Source organism: Caretta caretta, chromosome 8, assembly GCF_965140235.1.
Source record: "Caretta caretta isolate rCarCar2 chromosome 8, rCarCar1.hap1, whole genome shotgun sequence".
In the NCBI taxonomy this organism is placed as follows: Eukaryota; Metazoa; Chordata; order Testudines; family Cheloniidae; genus Caretta; species Caretta caretta.
In genome coordinates, this window is record NC_134213.1 from 98,604,215 (window position 1) to 98,629,708 (window position 25,494).

Here is a 25,494-nt window from a genome sequence, read left to right on the forward strand (position 1 = left end):
TGAGTGCTAGCTAGCTCATTGACATAGGGTGCCTCCATTTGAAGAGAAAACCATCAAAGTTTAATGACCCTGCCCCCAATAAATATAGAGAGTACGTAATAGCAAACAGAACATGTAAGTTGCACAAAGATAGCTTTCCCAACCTGTCACGGGGGGCAAAAGTTTAAGCAAGAAAGTTGAACTTGAAAGAGTTTTTGAAACTTTGTGACCCCCCCCGACACTGCTGTGACTTTTAACTCCTCTTATGATTGCTGTGGTTCAGCTAACAGATCTTGAGTCCAGCAAAATCTCTGTACAACCCATCTAGAGTTGCTCTTCTGTGAAAACAGCAGAATGTTCTTTCCAAGAATCACTCACTTTTTATTTTTTAAGGTGTGCTTCAATTGAAAGCTATACTGGCCAGTCACATTCTGTAATTGCTTTTTTAACAGAGATTTGAAAGTAGCATTTGTAGCTGTTTGCTCTTTTGATTATAACAATCTGTGGATCCAGGGATAGCAGCAGTACTTCATTTTAAAAACCATGTTGGATTTGGTGAATGGATTCCACAAAGGTGAAACCTGACAGAAGAGACTGATTCAGATTTAATCAGTGGGTCACCTGTCAGTTGAAGTCAAACTGTAATTCTAGAAATGACCAGGCTTTAAGTGATGATGGTGATGAATCTGGTATGCCAAGTGCGTATGGATAAATAAATAAAATATATTTCCTCACCCACCTTGTCTTTCTCTGAGTGAATATGAAATGAAGAAAATGATCTCCTGCCCATCAGCACATGTTCCCATTAGCACTGGTGGTGATAATGTGTATCAAGAAGAGTAGGTACTTTTAAATGTGAAGCCTCTGACTTTCTTCCATCGTGGGGATAAGTACACAGTGATTAAGACAGAAAAATTGGTGTGTCTTCTTTGGTGTATAATAAATGACCAGATTTCCAATATCAGAAATTGGGGCACTGTGTGTGTGTGTGTGTGAGTGAGCAGCTAGTTAGAACCTTTGCTTTAAAATTCCGACTCGGATCCAAAAGTCATGAACAAAAGAATATTTTCCCGTTTGAGAATAAAATTCATACTGTGTCTTGTTGGTGAGTTTGCAAAGGATCTTGGCCTCATTTAATATTAAAATAAAAATATATATAATGTGACAGAATCTCAGCCTCTCCTAGGGTAATTGTGCAGAAGTTTTTGCTGCATGCAGCGATATAACTAAGTGTTTAACTGTTGCTTTAGGTGCTCTTGAATAAACTGTACTCATTGTATAGTCTGTAAAACAGGTAGGCCTTGTAGTCCAGATTGCATTAGTTTAACTAAAGATTTGATTTTAAACTAATGTAATTAAACTGATGCAAACCCTTTCATGGACACTTACTTTGGTTTATACTAGGTTTATTTTGGTCTTGCATTTTGCTTAATTCCATAAGAAATTGATATAATCCTGGTTTAATTGGATGGGTTTGTTTAATTGGTTTTAAATGGATTTTAGTAAAACTGGTGGAATTCTATATGTAGATGAGGCCTTAGATCAAGTACTGGATAGGATTCCTCTGCTCCATAGCACTCAACCTACCTGGGCCCAAATGTGGGTAGCAGTGTGTGACAAAGTTCCAAAAGAGCGGGAACACAACATTCTTCAAGCAGGAAGGTAAGATGCCATGGGATTCACTCCATGAGAGTAAACAGTCCTTTCTATCACTTCAGTGCAATGGTTCTTTATTTATGGTGTCAATAACTTTCCACAATAAATGGGAGGGGACACCAAAGGTGAATAGAAAGTAGGGCACTGTGGGACTAAAGGGAGTGACTTTTCTCTTGAAATGTGGGATGTTTGAAAGAGAGGCCCTGACTCTAGTCCAGCCACTGGGATTAAAGGGATTTAAGGAATCCAGGTTACAGGGGTAACTGGATTAAATTTAATGCCCTGTAATATACAGGAGGTCAGAACAGATATTTAATGGCCCCTTCTGGCCTTAAACTCCCTGTACCAGTCTTGGTTCCTCTCCTTGCCTCTGGCTGATAGGCAGCAGGCTACAATGACTTTTCGGGGAGTTGTGAGTCTTGAGGGTAGGGAGAGTTTAGTGCACTACGCCTAGCTCCTTTCACTGCCTCCTTTACCTGGCAGCAGGCTCCCTCTAGTGGTGGATAAGCAACAACAGGCTTCCTCATCCTGGGAGTAATAGAAGGGGAAGGCAGCATGATAGTGACCACTGTGGCAGTTTAAAAAAACCGAATGCCCCCTCCCTGGGGATCTGACTCCCAAAGACAATTTGTGCTCTGTACTATATGCTCAGGAATACAATGGGATAGAATAACTTTCTGGGATGAGTGGGGAGTTCTGTCTGTAGGGCCATCCAGTCCTTGACCTCTCTGACCCTGCCAGCAAGAAGAGGGATGTTAGAAGATGGCTGCCTCCACTCAGACTGTCTCATTTCACATAAACCACTGAACAGTCATCAACTGCCAGTCACTGTTGCCCCAGGCTAGATTTGAACCAGTGGTCTAGAAATGAAATACTCCACGTATCTGTCACAGGGCAAACTACTCCAGGCCTTCTTGCCTCTCCTCTCAGTGACACACACACAGTCCATAAATGAAAATGTTCCCCTACCAGGCTACACACAGCAGGGACACATACAACTTTTTTTCTTCAGGAGGTGGTGGCTGTAATAGCTGTTGAACATTGCTTTAATGGGTAGTTTTGCACCACGACTACATTTGTCCACTTTTGATAAAGTGAGACAAACAAACTTCTGTTCCAAAGTCACTGTTTCCTTTATTGATGCAATCCCTAAATTTGTGGAAAGGCTAAAGCTTGGCCCACATCCCCAGTTGTCTACATGAACAGCGATGAAAAGATAAACAGAAACCTCTTTTCTGACTGAGTTCCACAGTCTCCTTCTCTAGTCAGAGCATCCCCTGCCTGTTTTTTCCCGCCTTATGCAGTGTTGTTGTACCTGTATTGGTCCCAGGAGACCTGAAGAAGAGCTCTGCATAAGCTCGAAAGCTTGTCACTCTCACCAGCAGAAGCTGGTCCAGTAGAAGGGATTATCTTTCCCACCTTGTGTCTCTTTTCCTGCCTTGTAAGTTAAAGCAATGAGCTATGGTTGCGTGATGAGTTCCAGCTACCTTGACTTTTCAGATAATTTAACCTTTTTCTGCATGGTCACTAAATCCTACCAAGGAGCACAGGAGAGGGAGGGAGTTTTAAGTAACTCTTCTCAGTTGGCCCCAGGGCCTGTATCCTCTGGAAACCCAGAGGGGTAGTATAACCTGTCACAATGCCATTGACAGTTCCTCTGAGCCATTCCATTCCACACACATGCCATTTTTATTAATTACTATTTTGAAAGCAGATAAATAATGGATGGACTTAGTGAGACTTTTTTTTCTTCTTCAGTGTTGATAGGAAACTTTAAAAGATCCTCTCGAGTGATAGACAACCCGCACACCTAGCACAGTTTGGTATTTAGGAAATGCTAGTTTTCTCCAGTAGTCGTTACTGAAACTATTTCTCTTTACCTTCCCACTGTGGCTGCCTAAATGAATTGTCCCAGCTGCCAAAGCTAGTGCATTGTAATGGAGATTTCACTTCTCAGCAGCTTATTGAAGTACTCTGTAATTTGAATAAGAATGCTGTTTCTCTGTTAATATTTGAAAAACCTAAAATCACCAATTTATCCCTTTGACGAATCCAGATCTGCACATCACATTTATAGCCTGGGCTTGAAAATTACACATGCTCTCAGCGTCGGTGCTGTGCATAAGCAGATTAAGCAATTACTTGGGGCCCCACGTTCAGTTTTTTAGTATGAGTTGTGTGTAGGGAAGCCCCCCCCCCCAATATTCCTGATTAAGGCCTCCAGCAGTGGGCTAGAGCTGCCTCTATATGCACTGGTACATGTTGGGAGCTAAAATTAGGCCCCACATAAGTGATTTCAAAGTGTATTTTCCCCCACTTAAATAAAATACTTCAGAAAGAAGGGATACATGCTAAGCATGAGGTGCTGAGTTGAGGACAGTTAACACTAAACTACTCTTAAATTTTCTCTCTGTCATTGTCATTTTCTTAGATGGCTTCAGTAACAGATGCCAGATACAGACACAACGATGCTTCAGACCAAAATTTCGATTACATGTTCAAACTCCTGATCATCGGCAACAGCAGTGTGGGCAAAACATCCTTCCTCTTCAGATATGTTGATGATACTTTCACACCAGCTTTTGTTAGCACAGTCGGAATTGATTTCAAAGTGAAAACTGTTTACAGGAATGACAAGCGGGTGAAACTGCAGATCTGGGTAAGTGCTGGCACTTTCCAAATATTCTATTTAAACCTGAGCAAAGATATACCAGAAAAAGTCATCATAAATGCTAAGCGCAAAATAATTTGAAACATTTGGCTTTTTGAAAGTAAATTTTGGATTATTCTAGGTTTATTATTCATAGGGTTTTGTTTGGTTGTATCTTTTCCCCACCCTTGGAGACTCTAAATCTGATCAGCTCATATCCACCAAATATATTTGCATCTTCCTGCAATATTGCACCACTGAGCAGAAACAGGTGAGTTCACTCCAACTACTGAGGGTCCTCCCACAGATAGCTACAGGGCATGAGAGTGTGTGACATGGTGTACCAGGCTCAGAGGCCCCCTGCTGGAGGCCTCTGGGTCCTATCACTGGGGCTCAGTGTCTGTCACAGAGGTCGCGGAAGACATGGATTCCGTGACTTTTTGCGACCTCCATGCTTTCTGCAACTGCCGGTGTGGCTGGCCTCAGGGACCTCCTGAGCAGTGGTCCAGGGGCGGCCCCCAGCAGCTGGGGCTGCTGGCCCTCTGGTCCCCACCCCCAGCAGCAGCTCCCCAGCTCCTCCCAGAGCAGCACTTCCCCAGGATTTAGTCATGGATCAGTCACGGGCCATCAATTTTTGTTTATTGCCCATGACCTGTCCATGGGTATTTTTAGTAAAAATACCCATGACTAAATCGTAGCCTTACCTATCACACCTGTCACAGAAAAGGAACAGTAGAGAAGCCGTCCAAGTGCCATAGAGAGACTGCGCGGGAAGCAGCCATTGGCCACTGGGGAAGTGGCCTGAATATTTGACACACCACTGGAAGGGGTCCTGAACTGTTAGTGGCCCAGCTGGAGAGCTGGGGCCAGAAAGTACCAGAGTGGGCAAAACCATTGCCTCCAGAGAGGAAGGCCTGGGGGTACAGCTCAGAACCAGGCCTGGGACTGTGTAAAGACTGAGAGGCCTTGTGATAGGTCTCTGTTAGATTGTCTCTGTTTGTTTTGTTTGTATTACCCATAGATTGTGTGGGACTCAGCTGGAGGGCTGAGTCATTGAAACTGCTGACAGGGTCACAAGAAACTGAAAGAGAGTAAAGGCACATGCATGTGGCCAGGGGGCACTCGCGAGAGGTGGGTGCCACCCCATTAAAGGGTGCTAAAAGCCATCTCTGGTGAAACCACATCAAATGTCAACTGGCAGGAGAGATTCATACAGAAACCCTGTCATAGAATTTCTGCAATGAGCCAGAATTTCACTGTCAAGTCAGCAAAAGATCTAAGATTCCTGAGCAACAGAGTACAGCACAGGGCTACATCTAAGCAACCATGCTAGGAGTTCATCATGTTTCTTTTATGAAGGGCAAATGTTTTAGAAACATTTTTTATTACACGTGACAGATGACTTGAAATGCATTTATACAGCAAAATTGATCCTGATAGTGTTTAACCCTTCAAATACCCCAGAAAATTTGCATTCAAACTGTGTTGGAAAGCTGTGCTCAGGCTTTTGTGTTCTGAAGAATTACAAAGCACCCACTTGGAATTCCCTAGCAAAATACTCCCATTTGTATTAAACACATGAAAAAGATACCAAAGAGGGAGAGATAAGAGCAGCTATGAAACCAACTTCCAGAAAGCCAGCTGCAGCAGCTTAAAATGGTTCTCTGTATAGCTTTGTCTCCAGACTAATTAAACAGAGGCACTGGATATAAGGTTTTAGAGTAGCAGGCGTGTTAGTCTGTATTCGCAAAAAGAAAAGGAGTACTTGTGGCACCTTAGAGACTCGCAAATTTATTTGAGCATAAGCTTTCGTGAGCTACAGCTCACTTCATCGGATGCATTCAGTGGGAAATACAGTGGGAAGATTTATATACCACACAGACTATGCTGACAGCTTGTGCCACACGCTCTCAAAGAAACTGCGGAACCACCTGATCAACATCCTCTACAGCAAACAGGGAAAGATTAAGAATGAGCTCTCAAAACTGGATACTCTCATAAAAAAACAACCTTCCACCCAAACTTCCTCGTGGCTGGACTTTACAAAAACTAGACGAGCCATTTACAACACACACTTTGCTTCTCTACAAAAGAAAAAGGACACTAAACTCTCTAAACTACTACATGCCACAAGGGGCCACAACAGTGGTTCCCTTAACCCACCCAGCAATATTGTTAATCTATCCAACTATACTCTTAGCCCAGCAGAAGAATCTGTCCTATCTCGGGGCCTCTCCTTCTGTCCCTCCACCCCCACGAACATGATACAGTTCTGTGGTGACCTAGAATCCTATTTTCGACGTCTCTGACCCAAGGAATATTTCCAACACACCTCTGAACAACATACTAATCCACAGAGACCTTCCTACCAAGACTACAAAAAGAAAGATTCTGGGTGGACTCCTCCTGAAGGTCGAAACAACAGACTGGACTTCTACATAAAGTGCTTCCGCCGACGTGCCAGGGCTGAAATTGTGGAAAAGCAGCGTCACTTGCCCCATAACCTCAGCCGTGCAGAACACAATGCCGTCCACAGCCTCAGAAACAACTCTGACATCATAATCAAAAAGACTGACAAAGGAGGTGCTGTCGTCATCATGAATAGGTCAGAATATGAACAAGAGGCTGCTCGGCAGCTCTCCAACACCACTTTCTACAAGCCATTACCCTCTGATCCCACTGAGGGTTACCAAAAGAAACTACAGCATTTGCTCAAGAAACTCCCTAAAAAAGCACAAGAACAAATCCACACAGACACACCCCTGGAACCCCAACCTGGGGTATTCTGTCTGCTACCCAAGATCCATAAACCTGGAAATCCTGGACGCCCCATCATCTCAGGCATTGGCACCCTGACAGCAGGATTGTCTCGCCATGTAGACTCCCTCCTCAGGCCCTACGCTACCAGCACTCCCAGCTACCTTTGAGACACCACTGACTTCCTGAGGAAACTACAATCCATCGGTGATTTTCCTGAAAACACCGTCCTGGCCACTATGGATGTAGAAGCCCTCTACACCAACATTCCACACAAAGATGGACTACAAGCTGCCAGGAACGGTATCCCCGACAATGTCACGGCAAACCTGGTGGCTGAACTTTGTGACTTTGTCCTCACTCATAACTATTTCACAGTTGGGGACAATGTATACCTTCAAATCAGCGGCACTGCTATGGGTACCCGCATGGCCCCACAGTATGCCAACATTTTTATGGCTGACTTGGAACAACGCTTCCTCAGATCTCTTCCCCTAATGCCCCTACTGTACTTGCGCTACATTGATGACATCTTCATCATCTGGACCCATGGAAAAAAAAGCCCTTGAGGAATTCCACCATCATTTCAACAATTTCCATCCCACCATCAACCTCAGCCTGGACCAATCCACACAAGCGGTCCATTTCCTGGACACTACTGTGCTAATAACCGATGGTCACATAAACACCACCCTATACCGGAAACCTACTGACCACTATTCCTACCTACATGCCTCCAGCTTTCATCCAGACCACACCACACGATCCATTGTCTACAGCCAAACTCTACGATACAACCGCATTTGCTCCAACCCCTCAGACAGAGACAAACACTTACAAGATCTCTATCAAGCATTCTTACAACTACAATACCCACCTGCTGAAGTGAAGAAAGAGATTGACAGAGTCAGAAGAGTGCCCAGAAGTTACCTGCTACAGGACAGGCCCAACAAAGAAAATAACAGAACGCCACTAGCCATCACCTTCAGCCCCCAACTAAAACCTCTCCAACACATCATCAAGGATCTACAACCTATCCTGAAGGACAATCCATCACTCTCACAGATCTTGGGAGCAGTCCTTGCTTACAGACAGCCCCCCAACCTGACGCAAATACTCACCAGCAACCACACACCACACAACAGAACCACTAACCCAGGAACCTATCCTTGCAACAAAGCCCGTTGCCAACTGTGTCCACATATCTATTCAGGGGACACCGTCATAGGGCCTAATCACATCAACCACACTATCAGAGGCTCGTTCACCTGCACATCTACCAATGTGATATATGCCATCATGTGCCAGCAATGCCCCTCTGCCATGTACATTGGTCAAACTGGACAGTCTCTACGTAAAAGAATAAATGGACACAAATCAGACGTCAAGAATTATAACATTCAAAAATCAGTTGGAGAACGCTTCAATCTCTCTGGTCACTTGATTACAGACCTAAAGGTGGCAATTCTTCAATAAAAAAACTTCAAAAACAGACTCCAACGAGAGACTGCTGAATTGGAATTAATTTGCAAACTGGATACAATTAACTTAGGCTTGAATAGAGACTGGGAGTGGATGGGTCATTACACAAAGTAAAACTATTTCCCCATGTTTATCCCCACCCCCCACTCCACCCCCCACCGTTCCTCAGACATTCTTGTCAACTGCTGGAAATGGCCCACTTTGATTATCACTGCAAAATGTTCTCCTCCCACCCCCCGGTCTCCGCTGGTAATAGCTCACCTTAAGTGATCACTCTGGTTACAATGTGTATAGTAACACCCATTGTTTCATGATCTCTATGTATATAATCTCCCCACTGTATTTTCCACTGAATGCATCCGATGAAGTGAGCTGTAGCTCACGAAAGCTTATGCGCAAATAAATTTGTTAGTCTCTAAGGTGCCACAAGTACTCCTTTTCTTTTTACTGGATATAAGGTTAGTTGAAACAATGTGTTATCATTTTCCAGACATTTCTGGCCAATAGAAAAATGGCAGATGCACAGTGTTCTAATTAATCCATATGCAATGGATTCATAACTAATCCTTTTGTTTCTAGATTAAAATATACCACTGTACAAAGCACATCATTCTGAACTACTGCCTTCCTGATTTGCGAGTGGAGGATTTTTTTTTTTAACTATAGCATTTTCCTTAGTAAATAATTAATTTGATCTCTTATGTCTTCAGGTGCAAGGTACAACAGATTTAATAGCAACACAATCTTTGCCATGTTGCTAGATTCTGGTAATAAAATAAAACTGATATATAGGTTGGCACAGATCTAGCTGTGAAATAATTTGATTTAGTGTTTGGGTTATGAGGATATTTCAGAGTTTAAAGCCATTACCAAATTAAACATGTTTCTCCTCCTGTGTTTGACTTTATTACAGGACGTCATGTCCCTGCTGTTAATGAAGTCTGTAAAAGGAAGACAAACTCAATAAAGTTATGTGAGGTTTATCAAGAACATTCTAAATAAAATTTTGAATTAATCAAAAGTTTTAAAAATATGTTTGAAATCTTCTGGAAAAGCCTTAAACCTGAAAAGAGATAATATACCACTTTTCAGAGAGAAGTCACTAAAATAGCAGGATTTGTAATATTAGAGTATTAACAACATTACTGTATGTTGACTTAAAAGACTATTTTAGAATGAAAAATTAAGTACTTAACAATTCCAAGGTGACATGCTTTTATTTGTATATCCCTTTCACAGATCCATAACATGAACCATGACTTAAGAGTTTTAACAAAGATTTTAAGTAGGTACCTTTTAAAACCACTTAATATTTCAACCTATTTTGAGCTCATTTGCTCGTGTCATAAACCTGAATCTGTAATCTGAATGTAAGCATCAAACTAAGCACGGTAGTGGTGGCTATTAACAGACCAAAAGCTGAGCCCTTACAAGGCACAAAATGCAACTGAGTGCTCGTAGGTGGATGAAGGAAATTGTTTTCTTATAAATGTATCTCCTGGTGTTAATTTTACTACTTTTCTTTTAAAAAGTGATTTACAGAGCCTACATTAGGCTCTAATCTGCTTAAAAACTGATGGTACCACTCCCCATTGATTTCAATGGGACCATATGCAGAGAAAGGTACTACTCAATGTGAATGAGGGAGCAGGGTCAGGCTTTTCTTTGTATTAGTGCATGAGAAGCAGAACAGTGAGTGAAACTGACTATAAACAAAATGAAATTGGCTATTAGCTATGAAGGGCAAAAAGTAAACAAACAGCTTACATCTTGAAAAATAATTGGAAAATTCTTTGTTTTAATAATGCAAAGTGTATTAGCAACAAAGGAAATAAGATATCTTATTTTGAAATTTGTGGGACCTGATTCTCTAGTGCCTTGAATCTTGTGCAGTTGTCTACATCTTTGTGAAGTGGGATGTAGATGTAAGGCAAAGGAGATGTAAGGCAAAGGAGAATTAGGCCCATGACTTTTTACCTTGACAGTGTCTTTGGATAATGATGGGTGAAATTTATCACTGTGCAGAGTTGGCACAAAACCTACACACAGGGTAACTAGATGTCCCAATTTTATAGGGACAGTCCTGATATTTGGTTTTTTTTCTTATATAGGCTCCTCTTACCCTCCACCCTCTGTCCCGATTTTTCACACTTGCTGTCTGGTCATCCTACTTACACATGACTTAAATCCTATTTTGAGGGTGTAAGTAGGATGGGACTTAAAAGGTGCCCAGCTCTTGTGCTGGCCTTCTGCACGGGAATGAATTTCATCCTAAATGCGTTAGCTGTAAAAGTAGCCCTTGACTGATTTGGGGCATCAACACCATTCGACCACTTAACTTGAAAGAGCACATTTGCTATACAGATACGTCTACACCAGCAGCTCTCCACTGGTGCAGGTGCACTGGGTTAGAACTAATAGAAGCTTAATAAGGCTTTGTTGGAGAGTTAAACAACACAGTAGTTAAAACCAACTGAGCCCTGCTGAAACTAGAGGCTTCTGGCCCTGTGGATCTGTTCCAGGAGAGGATTATGGGTCTGATGTTGGATAATATAAACAATGGCCAGGCATGTGGTATTCTGGATTAAATGAAACCCCATTGGAAATTTAACTGTTTTACTTTGTGGCTTTCCGGACAAGGTCATGCTAACTTTTTTCTTTTTATTTATATTATGGCCAATGGAACTTAGCAGCAACTCTTACTTGATCAGTCTTAATACACAATTATTTCCTACTGTAAGAAGGATGATGCAATTATTTAAAGAACACTTTGAGTTTCCTTTGTGCGCGTGCGCACACACACACAAAATTTCATGGAGCAACATTGTTAGGGACCTATGATGTTCTCTGCTTTCCCAAGGCTACATCATTCAATAGGGCTTCCTGACTGTCAAACTGAAAAAGATGGCAGACTGGAAGTGAGCTGTAGCTCACGAAAGCTCATGCTCAAATAAATTGGTTAGTCTCTAAGGTGCCACAAGTACTCCTTTTCTTTTTGGAATTGTAGTGGCACTCGAGTGGCTATCTATAAAAGTTTTATCTGCTATCATGTGGGACATGGGGGAGGAAGAAATCCAGTTGTAGTGAGTGTACCTCATAGTGATTATTAATCACTATGAATCAGAATTATTAGAACCTAGAACCACTCCCTCTTAGTGCTTATGGGGTTTGCCTTTTGCTTACATTGATCAAAACAATGGAGAATTTGGTGGGAAGCTCACTTTAGCAGTAGTTTCTTTGATTTTTCTTTTATGTTTTCAAAGATGAGAGAATTTCATACCTTTTTTGAGTGCCAATCAGTAAGGACCGTAAAAAGCTTGCCAGTCAGAGACCATTTTAACCTGGCTAATGTGCTTTGGCATTAAAATGTCTAGTAGAAATTGATCTGTGTTTGCAAGATGGAGATCTTATTTCTGTGCATGTTTGTTTTAGGAAGTTCACATTTTATGCACAAAGATTTAATGATTAGTTAGGTGTAATGATCAATAAAGGAGGGCCCTTATCAGTCTTTATAACAGGATTCCCCATAGCTGTTCTAGTTTGAGTCAGGAATTTAATAAATGCTCCTATTTGGAAAATATTTGAGATCCGTGAATAGTGTTTTTACTTTTTGGGTTGGGAATAGGAGGAAACATATTAAAGAACAAAAACATCAATAATATTTTTAAAGACAAAATTGCTTTGTAAAACTTCTGTTACTGGAGTGCAAAATGGCATATTTTGCCCTGAGAGGGAATAAGAAATGTAATAATTAAATTCAGTAAAAACAAAAAAAAAAAACCCACACCTCTGTGTACTTTGTTGTATGCACTGTAATTTTTACTCATCCAGCATATTGTTCTGCTTTTGTTTATGAAGGTCGTTTTGTACAAAGGGTGGAATAAATTTGCTTTAAATCAAAATTTTCCAGAAATGAATTGAATTGGTGAAGGATAATGAATAAGCCATTTTGTGTTTTAGGATTTCTCTATAAACACAAAAAGAAAAGGAGTACTTGTGGCACCTTAGAGACTAACCAATTTATTTGAGCATAAGCTTTCGTGAGCTACAGCATCCGATGAAGTGAGCTGTAGCTCACGAAAGCTTATGCTCAAATAAATTGGTTAGTCTCTAAGGTGCCACAAGTACTCCTTTTCTTTTTGCGAATACAGATTAACACGGCTGTTACTCTGAAATCTATAAACATAGTTCATAAAAGCTGGTTACTGTGTATTCATTTATACCACTGGCATTTTTTAAAAAAAACCCCGCGTATTAGAAAGAACCTCATCTACTGCATATTTGTAAGAAGCTAATTTATAACCTTGCCATAAGTGTGTTTCAGGATTACCTGTCTCTTGACAAACAGTTCTGTATTCCCAGAGATATTAATTACTGATCAGAAAGGAAAGCCATTCTATTTGCGGTTATGGTGTTTCCTCATTATTTAAAAAAATAAATAAATCACAGGGGTAACTTTGTACATTCTTAACAAACATAGACAGCTACCACTTAGTACTGTGTTCAGGTTGCCTAGCAGCCAGTAAAAGGCATATTGTATAGATCCAGAGGGATGTCGCGTGAATGAATGGAAGTAATTTTGATTTTCGGAAGGGATGGTGCAAGAATGGTTTTATTATTCTTTAACTGGTTTCCACATGTTTAATATGTTTATGTGACTATTGGTTTAAGTCACAATGGATATGTGATTCTTTGGGTTAATGGCACTTAAATGATATGTAGGCCTGTGCTAGCAAAAGAACAGGTAAATTTCACTCCAAGTGCACAAACTGAAATTTGTGTGTGTGTGTTTGTTTTTGCTGATTTTTCAGTCATGATCATCTTAGATGTTGCTTGTAACTGTAGTAAGTACAAAGTTTTCATGTAGAAATGTAATTTTAAACTTGATGGTGTCCTTCTCAAAATTAACAATTCTGCCTACCAATTAATAACCTGTTATTGTTACAAGTAATACCTAAGATTATCAGATAAGAAAGACATTAGAGAAAACATTTTTTTTTAAATTCAATGTGTTTATTTGTGCATTGGACAGCACCTTGTCTTCATTCAGTTAATCAGTTTCCCCAGCTCTTTATGTGGATCTTTCACACAGCAGCCAGGGGAGAGAGGGAAAAAGGTCGTGTGTTTTAAATACAAATAATTGTAAAAACCACAAAAATGATATGACATTAAATGTTATCCCTTTCCTCCCCCCTTTGTTTGTCTTGTCTATTTAGATTGTAAACGCTTTGGGGCAGGGATGGTCTCTTGCTACGTTTTTGTACAATGGCCAGCACACTGCCATTCCATTCTCAGTTGGCTCAATAAAAGTGGTTAATAATAATTATAAGCATGATAAAATGAGCTAGGGGATTCAGCAGTTGATAATATAACTGAGGCTCTCTATACTTAAAATGCTGCAGTGGCATGGCTGCAGCGCATCAGTGAGACGCATACAGCGATGGAAGGGGATTTCCCATCGCTGTAGGTAATCCCACTCCTTGAGAAGTGGTAGCTAGGTCGATGGTCAAATTCATCCATCAATTTAGCACGACTACACCGGTGGCTAGGTCGGCTTAACAATGTCTCTCAGAAGTGTGGATTGTTCACACCCCTGAGAGGCATAGGTATGGCAATGTAACTTTTCAGTGTACACCAATCCAGAAACTATGTTTAACTCTCCCATTGAAGGAACGGTTAGGTCTACCCTCAAAAGTTAAGTGGACCCAGCTACATTGCTCAGAGGTGTGAAAAATCCACATGCCTAAACGACATAACAGAGCCGCTCTAGCCCCCATATAGACAGTTTTAGGCCAATGAAAGAATTCTTCCGTCAACCTAGCTACTTAGGGTGGTGGGTTAACTACACTGACAGGAGATCCTCTTCTGTTGCTGTAGTGAGGGGCTATGCTGAAGTGCTACAGTGGCACAGCTGTAGATTTTAAATTGGGCATCAGATTAAAAGGCAAAAAGGACTTGATATTCAGATGGACAAAGGATCTTTAGACTCCAACATGATTTCAGGATGCAGACAAACAGACTCTGAGGGTTCTAGAAAGTTTACAGTTTATTCCATTAGCAGAAGTTTTCCCAATGCTAAACTGGCGAGACCTTTAGTGGGTATTAATAGCTTTGGTGAATGTTAGAGAGAGACGCATTCTCCAGCACTCATGCACAGCTGTGAATAAGGTGAAAAGTAATGTCATTCTGTTTTTGTGGAAAGGGTGCTGGCAAATCGAAACCTGACAACCACTAATTAAGCTGAATAGCTGTTTCCGTTTTTTAAAAAAGCAATCCAGCTGTAGTTGCCCGGAAGGCAAATATGTAATATTTTAAAAAGCCATTTGCATTAGTTGTCACTTGAATGATAGTGTTACTATGGAGCACACCTGATGGGGAGGAGACTTCAAGAAGTAATGCTTATAACTAAGTTAATTTTTCTTTTTAAAGAGATAAAAATAGAATGTCATAGTGCTTAATATAATTGTAAACTGTAATATTTTAATGTTAATTATACACTTCCCCAAGAAGATAATTATGCATTTTGGATGAGAGAGTCATCTGTTTCCACAGCTTCAAGTTCCCAATATATTTCTGATAAATTCTTTATAAAAACCTACTCTAGATTAAATGCTGCTATCAACTTGTTTCTCAAAAAGATGCAATGATTCTCTATTTTAACAAATGTATGCAGTATTATGAATGACTCTAAAGATAAACTGGGCCTGATTCTGCCCTCGTACCACTATATCTGAGCAGTAACTCCATTGAAGTCAGTGGTGTGACAGGATCCCCGGGGTGCAGCCTGGAATTGTGGGACCGCTGTGCCCCCTTAACTCTCCAGCTTGGGCCGTCTTTCACAATGCTTTGCTAACCCCTCCAGGTGCTGTTATAACTCCGCACAACCACGTGTGGAGCCCCACACCCAGCTAGATTGCATGAATGTTCCCAGAGCCACTCAGGAATCTCAGAGAGAAAGGCACCAGCTGAATCCCCCCAGCTCCCAGCCTTGTACCTCAGGAATATACTATCTTGCAAGTTTATTAATTGGTTCACCACTTCACCAATGGAAAGTGGATATACACCAGCCTTTGTAAACCTGAGCAGCTTTACCAAACATTTCAGGCAAAGTGCTAAAGATAAACAGTAAAACAAGTTTATTGACTACAAAAGATAGATTTGAAGTGATTATAAGTGATAGGCAAAAAGTCAGAATGGTTACCAAAATAAAATAAAATATAAGCACGGAGTCTAAACTTTCAACCCTATTAGATGGGGCAACATCTAGATTAAGCAGTTTTTCTTACCGCATTGGATCTTGCAGTTCATAGTACACAGGTTTCATCCTTGAAACCTGGGCCAGTCTCCTCTGAGTGTCTTTGTTGCTTGTAGTGTAGGTGGGGGGAGGAGAAAAGGGCCAAGCATGGGGCCACTGTGTTCTGTTTTATACCCTCAGTCCCATATACTTGGAGAACATAGGTCCAGGCATGTTTGGGTGGGCATTGCTGAGTCCCCAGGAAGGTTGAGCAATTCCCCTGGTGTGGCCTTATGCAGATGAGTCATTGAATTGTAATTCCCTTGCTTGACAATGGCTGTTGATGGTTGTTTAACACCCACCCAGACATTGGTTACTTTTCTTGCTGTTGTCTCTGGGGAGCTAATATCTGGCTGATTCCCCAGCTTACAGCATGTTTTAGTGACAACCATACAACACAATTCTCATAACTTCCTACGCACTAATGATATACATATTTAGATAGAACAGTGACTTTCAGCAGATCATAACCTTTCCCCTCATACCTTACATGGCATGCTTTATATGCAATATCACAATTATATATACATTAGGAATATGGGGGTTACAGGGTGCTCCCCTAAGATATAGAATGTCACAAGTGGATTTACACCAGTTTAACTCTAGTTATCAAAATCAGGCCCCTCTCATTTGATATCCAGAGAGAGAAAATTAAAATGGCCAAGATCATGACTGACAAAAGAACAAATTGGCCTACATAGCAGAAGGAAAAGGAGTACTTGTGGCACCTTAGAGACTAACCAATTTATTTGAGCATGAGCTTTCGTGAGCTACAGCTCACTTCATCAGATGTTTACCGTGGAAACTGCAGCAGACTTTATATACACACAGAGAATATGAAACAATACCTCCTCCCACCCCACTGTCCTGCTGGTAATAGCTTATCTAAAGTGATCAACAGGTGGGCCATTTCCAGCACAAATCCAGGTTTTCTCACCCTCCACCCCCCCACACAAATTCACTCTCCTGCTGGTGCTAGCCCATCCAAAGTGACAACTCTTTACATAATCAAGTCGGGCTATTTCCTGCATAGATCCAGGTTTTCTCACATCCCCCCCACCCCCATACACAAACTCACTCTCCTGCTGGTAATAGCTCATCTAAACTGACCACTCTCCAAGTTTAAATCCAAGTTAAACCAGAACATCTGGGGGGGGGGTAGGAAAAAACAAGAGGAAACAGGCTACCTTGCATAATGACTTAGCCACTCCCAGTCTCTATTTAAGCCTAAATTAATAGTATCCAATTTGCAAATGAATACCAATTCAGCAGTTTCTCGCTGGAGTCTGGATTTGCAGTTTTTTTGTTTTAAGATAGCGACCTTCATGTCTGTGATTGCGTGACCAGAGAGATTGAAGTGTTCTCCGACTGGTTTATGAATGTTATCATTCTTGACATCTGATTTGTGTCCATTTATTCTTTTACGTAGAGACTGTCCAGTTTGACCAATGTACATGGCAGAGGGGCATTGCTGGCACATGATGGCATATATCACATTGGTGGATGTGCAGGTGAACAAGCCTCTGATAGTGTGGCTGATGTTATTAGGCCCTGTGATGGTGTCCCCTGAATAGATATGTGGGCACAATTGGCAACGGGCTTTGTTGCAAGGATAAGTTCCTGGGTTAGTGGTTCTGTTGTGTGGTATGTGGTTGTTGGTGAGTATTTGCTTCAGGTTGCGGGGCTGTCTGTAGGCAAGGACTGGCCTGTCTCCCAAGATTTGTGAGAGTGTTGGGTCATCCTTTAGGATAGGTTGTAGATCCTTGATGATGTGTTGGAGAGGTTTTAGTTGGGGGCTGAAGGTGATGGCTAGTGGCGTTCTGTTATTTTCTTTGTTAGGCCTGTCCTGTAGTAGGTAACTTCTGGGAACTCTTCTGGCTCTATCAATCTGTTTCTTTACTTCTGCAGGTGGGTATTGTAGTTGTAAGAAAGCTTGACAGAGATCTTGTAGGTGTTTGTCTCTGTCTGAGGGGTTGGAGCAAATGCGGTTGTATCGCAGAGCTTGGCTGTAGACGATGGATCGTGTGGTGTGGTCAGGGTGAAAGCTGGAGGCATGCAGGTAGGAATAGCGGTCAGTAGGTTTCCGGTATAGGGTGGTGTTTATGTGGCCATTGTTTATTAGCACTGTAGTGTCCAGGAAGTGGATCTCTTGTGTGGACTGGACCAGGCTGAGGTTGGTGGTGGGATGGAAATTGTTGAAATCATGGTGGAATTCCTCAAGGGCTTCTTTTCCATGGGTCCAGATGATGAAGATGTCATCAATATAGCGCAAGTAGAGTAGGGGCTTTAGGGGACGAGAGCTGAGGAAGCGTTGTTCTAAATCAGCCATAAACATGTTGGCATACTGTGGGGCCATGCGGGTACCCATAGCAGTGCCGCTGATCTGAAGGTATACATTGTCCCCAAATGTGAAATAGTTATGGGTAAGGACAAAGTCACAAAGTTCAGCCACCAGGTTAGCCGTGACATTATCGGGGATTATCCCCCCCCCCCCCCCCCCCAGATGTTCTGGTTTAACTTGGATTTAAACTTGGAGAGTGGTCAGTTTAGATGAGCTATTACCAGCAGGAGAGTGAGTTTGTGTATGGGGGTGGGGGGGATGTGAGAAAACCTGGATCTATGCAGGAAATAGCCCGACTTGATTATGTAAAGAGTTGTCACTTTGGATGGGCTAGCACCAGCAGGAGAGTGAATTTGTGTGGGGGGGTGGAGGGTGAGAAAACCTGGATTTGTGCTGGAAATGGCCCACCTGTTGATCACTTTAGATAAGCTATTACCAGCAGGACAGTGGGGTGGGAGGAGGTATTGTTTCATATTCTCTGTGTGTATATAAAGTCTGCTGCAGTTTCCACGGTAAACATCTGATGAAGTGAGCTGTAGCTCACGAAAGCTCATGCTCAAATAAATTGGTTAGTCTCTAAGGTGCCACAAGTACTCCTTTTCTTTTTGCGAATACAGACTAACACGGCTGTTCCTCTGAAACAGAGCAGAAGGAAAGGATTTTTTAAAAAAAACCCACATCTCATTGTTGCAGCATTAAAAACTCTTTGGGTCATGAGAATGAAAAACATCTAGGCTCCATGGACATAAGAAAGAATAACCATGTTTCTGATTAAATATAAATCAAGCCAGTAGTTTTATTAAAGAAATAAGCTAAGGCCTTTCCTTAATGGTAGTGTCCCAAATATTGCTGTGGCAGGAAAGAACCTGATAGAAGAAAAATAACAGGCAAAAATAGCCTGGTAAATGTCACAGAGAAAAACACATTCACGTGTCTTTGAAAATGGGAAAACGATAAACAAAAGTGCTAAGTATGAGTAATACCTACAATTAGTGAAGAGAGAGACCTTGTATGCTGCCCTGAAAGGTAAGCTAGCTACTAATGAACACTATGTAGAATTGTTCCTCTTCAAAACACAGCATAAACTTTAGCTAGTGCAGCCCCACAGCATGCTAATGAAGTAGTTAAATAATGTTATACGGATTTTACAGAAGAGGAAAGTGGGGAGGAAGGGAAGTTAAATGTCAAAGAGGAAGTTAGTGGCAGAGCCAGGCTTATTATTTTATTCATACTCTGTATTTTATTGATTATTTATATAGTATTATCATCATCCATAAGCTGTGTAGTGGTTTGTATAGTGACAATGGATGTAGAAGAGTCACTGCCAACAGTTTGTAAGTAGCTATTCTAGTGGCTACATGTGCCCTGCAGAGTGAAGGATGGGTGTTTGAGAAGAGCCAGGCTGATTTCTGAGGTATGCCATTTCTCTGACTGTACTGTGAGTGAGTGAATGGTCAGAGTATTGATAACCAGTCATCTTCTATAAGTCACACACAACCCATTTCAATCACACTGCAGTTCAAGGAGAGTCCCACAACTTCTACATCTTAAGTAAATCCCTCAGGGAAAGCTAACATGGGCTAAGCTGCTGAGCCAATGCAAACATAGGGTGAGGAAGCAGGTGGACCCGTAAATCAGCACCCTTTTGCTCCTTCTTCAGGAAGCAGCATTGGCATTCTCTGTGCAGAGGTATTTGTTTCATTGAACCCTGCCTAAGGAGTACCCGGCATGGGACAGACAGCGAAGAAATAGTACAAAACCAATTAAATCTGAGTATGTAGAGTACAACAGGGGTTTTCCCTTGTAACTGAGTCCTTTCTTTGGTGCTGTGTATTTTTGTTAAATCAAACCTGTAACTTAAGACCTCTGAGGACTGGGACCCAATATTTTAAATAGCTTTTTAACACACACATCAACAGAAACCGAGAGAGCTTCAACATATAGCTTCCTCAGCTGTCTACACTGAAGTTCTCACTGGGATGTTGTCTGGGCAGTCTCTGAATTTCCTCTCTAGTCACACCCAGGCAAGGGCAGCAAGTTAAGTAGACCTAACTCTTCCACCTTCCAAACAAACCCCACTTCTTTAACCACTGATGAATCACTAGTGGAAGTAGGGATAGCGGAATTTCTTCCTCTGGCTCTGAAAGTGTTCCCAGTCCAGAAAGGTTCCAGGCCTAGTTCTCTTCATCACCTGGACTGCCAACCTGGACTGCCAATCATGAGACTGGCTTATGTACCACGAGATTTTTAAAAAATAATTTTGAGGGTCTGTCCTTTTTTTGGTGTTTTCTGGTTTTTGAGCTTTTATGATTCACATTTACAAGCTTTTTCTCCGCAACCATGAGAGTTAGAAACATACTTTTTAAAAAAAAATTACAGTTGAAATTTTCACATAATAAAATAGCTATAGGAGCTGGAGCTTAACCCCCCCTCCCCCAGATTTCAAAAGACTCATAATAAAATTGCGAGAGTTGGCAACAGTGCCTCACATATATTAAACCCTTCTAAGTAAATGACATAATTTTGAATGACTATATATAAAATGTAGTAAGGGATATAAACTAAGAAAACAAGTCAGAACTGGAAAGTAGCTTTGTATAGTTTGTATAGTATACATTAGGTGAAAATGTAAATCTGTGGGTCTGGGGCCAATCTGTATAAATACTTCTGTTTACCCTGAATATTGATATTCATTACCAAACTTCCATTAGTTAATGTTTGTTCAATGCTTTGGAAATATAAAGTGTTATCTAAGTAGCCATGGGCTGAGAAGGTGGTATCTGGACCTGAAAAGGTCTGGGCTGAGGTTCCGGGGGTTGGTCTGAGACTGATTCAGGGCTATGGGTGAGGTTACAATCTAGCTGTTTTCATGAGATTTCAATCAAAATTGGCAGAAATATCATAAAATCCGCTGATCATGTAATATCTCTGCCATTTTGGGCTGGTCTCATGCAATTTAGACTGCATCCAAACTGGAACAGGAAAACAGTCCCCTTCAACTTAGAGCCAAAACCATAGAGACTGATTAGGACCAGGTTGGGCAAACTTTTTGGGCCGAGGGCCACATCTGGGTGGGGAAATTGTATGCAGGGCAGGGAGTTGGGGGTGTGGGCGGGGATGTGGTGTGCAGGAATGGGGTCAGGGCAAGGGATTGTGGGAAAGGAAGGGTGCAGGGTATATGAGGGGGCTCAGGGCAGGAGTCCAGGAGGGGTGTGGACTGCGGGAGGGAGCTCAGGGCAGGGGGTTGGGGTGCAGGAGTGATGCGGGGTGAGACGGGGCTCAGGGCAGGGAGTTGGGGTGCAGGGACGGTGCAGCAGGGGGCTCAGGGCAGGGAGTTGGGGTGCAGGGACGGTGCAGCAGGGGGCTCAGGGCAGGGAGTTGGGGTGCATGGGGGTGCAGGGTGCGATGGGGGGCCCAGGGCAGGGAGTTGAGGTGCAGGAGGGGTGTGAGGTGCAGGCAGGGGGCTCAGGGAAAGGAGTTCGGGTGCAGGAGGGGTGCGAGGTACAGGCAGGGGGCTTAGGGCAAGGAGTTGGGGGGAGGGGTGCAGGAAGGGTTCGGGCTCCAGCCTGGTGCCACTTACCTAAAGCGTCTCCGGGGTGGCAGCGGCATGCACCAGGGCCAGCGCAGGCTCCCTGCCTGCCTGCCTGCCTGGCCCCACGCTGTACTGCTCCGGGAAGCTGCCAGCACCATGACCCTGCGCAGCCCCTGGGGGAGGGAGGGGGGCACAGGGCTCTGTGCGCTGTCCTTGCCATGCCTCCAGGTACCTCCCCCGAAGTTCCCATTGGCCGTGGTTCCCCATTCCCAGCCAATAGGAGCTGCGGGCGGCGGTGCCTGGAGGCAAGGGCAATGCACAGAGTCCTCTATTTCCCCCCCTGACCCCCAGCCCCAGGGATGTGATGCCGGCCGCTTCTGAGAGTGGCACGGGGCCTGCGGCACCATGGGGGGTGTCAAGGTTCCTCCCCCACTCTGAACTCTAGGGTACAGATGTGGGGACCTGCATGAAAAACCTCCTAAGCTTATCTATACCAGCTTAGGTCAAAACTTCCCCAAGGTACAAAATATTCCACCCTTTGTCCTTGGATTGGCCGCTACCACCACCAAACTAATACTGGTTACTGGGGAAGAGCTGTTTGGACACGTCTTTCCCCCCAAAATACTTCCCAAAACCTTGCACCCCACTTCCTGGACAAGGTTTGGTAAAAAGCCTCACCAGTTTGCCTAGGTGACTACAGACCCAGACCCTTGGATCTTAAGAACAATGAACAATCCTCCCAACACTTGTACCCCTCCTTTCCTGGGAAATGTTGGATAAAAAGCCTCACCAATTTGCATAGGTGACCACAGACCCAAACCCTTGGATCTAAGAACAATGAAAAAGCATTCAGTTTCTTACAAGAAGACTTTTAATAAAATAGAAGTAAATAGAAATGAAGAAATCCCCCCTGTAAAATCAGCATGGTAGATATCTTACAGGGTAATTAGATTCAAAACATAGAGAACCCCTCCAGACAAAATCTTAAGTTACAAAAAAGATACACAGACAGAAATAGTTATTCTATTCAGCACAGTTCTTTTCTCAGCCATTTAAAGAAATCATAATCTAACACATACCTAGCTAGATTACTTACTAAAAGTTCTAAGACTCCATTCCTGTTCTGTCCCTGGCAAAGACCAGCATACAGACAGACACAGACCCTTTTGTTTCTCTCCCTCCTCCCAGCTTTTGAAAGTATCTTGTCTCCTCATTGGTCATTTTGGTCAGGTGCCAGCGAGGTTACCTTTAGCTTCTTAACCCTTTACAGGTGAGAGGAGCTTTCCCCTGGCCAGGAGGGATTTCAAAGGGGTTTACCCTTCCCTTTATATTTATGACACGCCCCCCCAAATCTCAGCTAGGGTGAAACACTGGCTGAGATTTCTTCCTGGAGCTCTAGGAAAAACAGAGTTAATAAGACACATGCATCTCTAAATATACTACCAAGTACATAAAGACTAACAATATTTTCTGCATCTCAAGGACGATTTTAACCAGTTGATTCTGGGAAACTTTCACGGGAGAGTGCATCAGCCACTTTGTTAGAAGCTCCTGAGATGTGTTGGATGTCGAAATCAAAATCTTGGAGAGCTAAACTCCACCGAAGAAGTTGTTTGTTAGTTTCTTTGACGGTGTGAAGCCACTTCAGTGCAGCATTGTCGGTTTGCAGGTGGAAACGCCGTCCCCAAACATATGGGCGTAGCTTTTCCAGAGCGTAGACAATGGCGTAACATTCTTTTTCAGTGACTGACCAGTTGCTTTCCCTCTCAGACAGTTTTTTGCTGAGAAACACTACAGGGTGGAATTCTTGATCAGGTCCTTTCTGCATTAAAACTGCTCCCACACCACGCTCGGAGGCATCTGTGGTTACTAGGAACGGTTTGTCAAAGTCTGGGGCCCTTAGTACAGGGTCAGACATGAGTGTCGCTTTAAGCTTGTTAAAGGCCTTCTGACACTTTTCGGTCCACTGAACAGCATTTGGCTGTTTCTTTTTGGTTAGGTCTGTCAGTGGGGCGGCGATTTGGCTGTAGTGCGGTACAAATCGTCTGTAATAACCGGCCAAGCCTAAGAAGGATTGAACCTGTTTCTTTGACTTTGGGACAGGCCACTTTTGGATGGCATCCACTTTGGCCTGTAGGGGGCTGATAGTTCCTTGACCCACTTGGTGTCCAAGGTAAGTCACTCTGTTTAGGCCTATTTGACACTTCTTAGCCTTAACAGTTAGTCCTGCCTCCCTTATGCGCTCAAGGACTTTTTGTAGATGTTCCAGGTGGTCTGCCCAGGAATCTGAAAATATGGCCACATCGTCAAGGTAGGCGACTACATATTCTCCTAATCCCGCTAGGAGACCATCTACAAGTCTTTGGAAGGTGGCGGGTGCATTTCGCAGCCCGAAAGGGAGTACATTAAATTCATACAGCCCAAGATGTGTGGTGAAGGCTGACCTTTCCTTGGCAGATTCATCTAGCGGTACCTGCCAGTACCCCTTGGTTAAGTCCAAGGTAGAGATGAACTGGGCCCATCCCAGTTTCTCTAATAGTTCATCTGTGCGTGGCATTGGATAGTTGTCTGGGCGAGTTACAGCATTTAGCTTACGGTAGTCCACGCAAAAACGTATTTCCCCATCTGGTTTGGGAACTAGAACCACTGGAGATGCCCATGCACTTTCAGAGGGGCAGCTTACACCCATCTGTAACATATCCTGGATCTCTCGTTCTATAGCAGTTTTAGCTTGAGGAGACACCCGGTAAGGTTGGACCCTAATTGGGTGAGCATTACCTGTGTCAATGGAGTGGTATGCCCGTTCAGTCAGTCCTGGGGTGGCTGAGAACATTGGCGCGTAGCTAGTGCACAGCTCCTGGATCTGCTGTCGCTGCATACGCCCAAGGGTCATGGAGAGGTTCACCTCTTCCACACCACCAGTACATTTCCCTTCGTAGTAGACACCTTCAGGCCACTCAGCGTCGTCTCCTCCCTGGGCTGTAAACTGACAAACCTTTAATTCTCTGGAATAAAAGGGCTTTAGAGAATTAATATGGTACACCTTAGGCTTTCGGTTGGAGGTGGGGAATGCTATGAGATAATTAACAGCTCCCAAGCGCTCCTTTACCGTGAATGGCCCTTCCCACGATGTTTCCATTTTATGGGCTTGGAGTGCCCTTAAGACCATGACCTGGTCCCCTACTTTGAAGGAACGCTCTCTGGCATGTTTATCATACCAGGCTTTTTGCTCTTTTTGAGCATCCTGTAAGTTTTCTTTAGCAAGGGCTAAAGAGGTTCGGAGGGTGTTTTGTAGGTTGGTTACAAAGTCCAGAATGTTAGTTCCTGGAGACGGTGTAAATCCCTCCCATTGCTGCTTCACCAACTGCAATGGCCCCTTAACCTCACGGCCATATACAAGTTCAAATGGGGAAAACCCTAAACTGGGGTGTGGTACAGCTCTGTAGGCAAAGAGCAACTGCTGCAACACTAGGTCCCAATCATTGGAGTGCTCATTTACGAATTTACGTATCATGGCCCCCAAAGTTCCATTAAACTTCTCCACCATGCCATTTGTTTGATGGTGGTAAGGAGTGGCAACCAAGTGATTTACCCCATGAGCTTCCCAAAGGTTTTTCATAGTTCCTGCCAGGAAATTAGTCCCTGCATCTGTGAGGATGTCGGAGGGCCAACCTACCCTGGCAAAAATGTCTGCTAGTGCCTGGCACACACTTTTAGCCCTGGTGTTGCTTAGAGCTACTGCTTCCGGCCATCGGGTGGCAAAATCCATGAAAGTCAGTATGTACTGCTTTCCTCTGGGTGTC

General features: G+C 43.0%; 1 protein-coding gene across 3 annotated transcripts in view; it reads left to right on the forward strand.

Annotated features, from left to right (window-relative positions):
- RAB3B (RAB3B, member RAS oncogene family) overlaps positions 1-25,494 on the forward strand; it is a 138,663-nt gene that overhangs the window by 21,405 nt on the left and 91,764 nt on the right. For all 3 annotated transcript variants that reach the window (XM_048861493.2, XM_048861491.2, XM_048861490.2), the window contains one exon: positions 4,067-4,294. In XM_048861493.2, the coding sequence (XP_048717450.1) occupies positions 4,067-4,294 (228 nt within the window). The remainder of the gene's footprint in view (positions 1-4,066; positions 4,295-25,494) is intronic.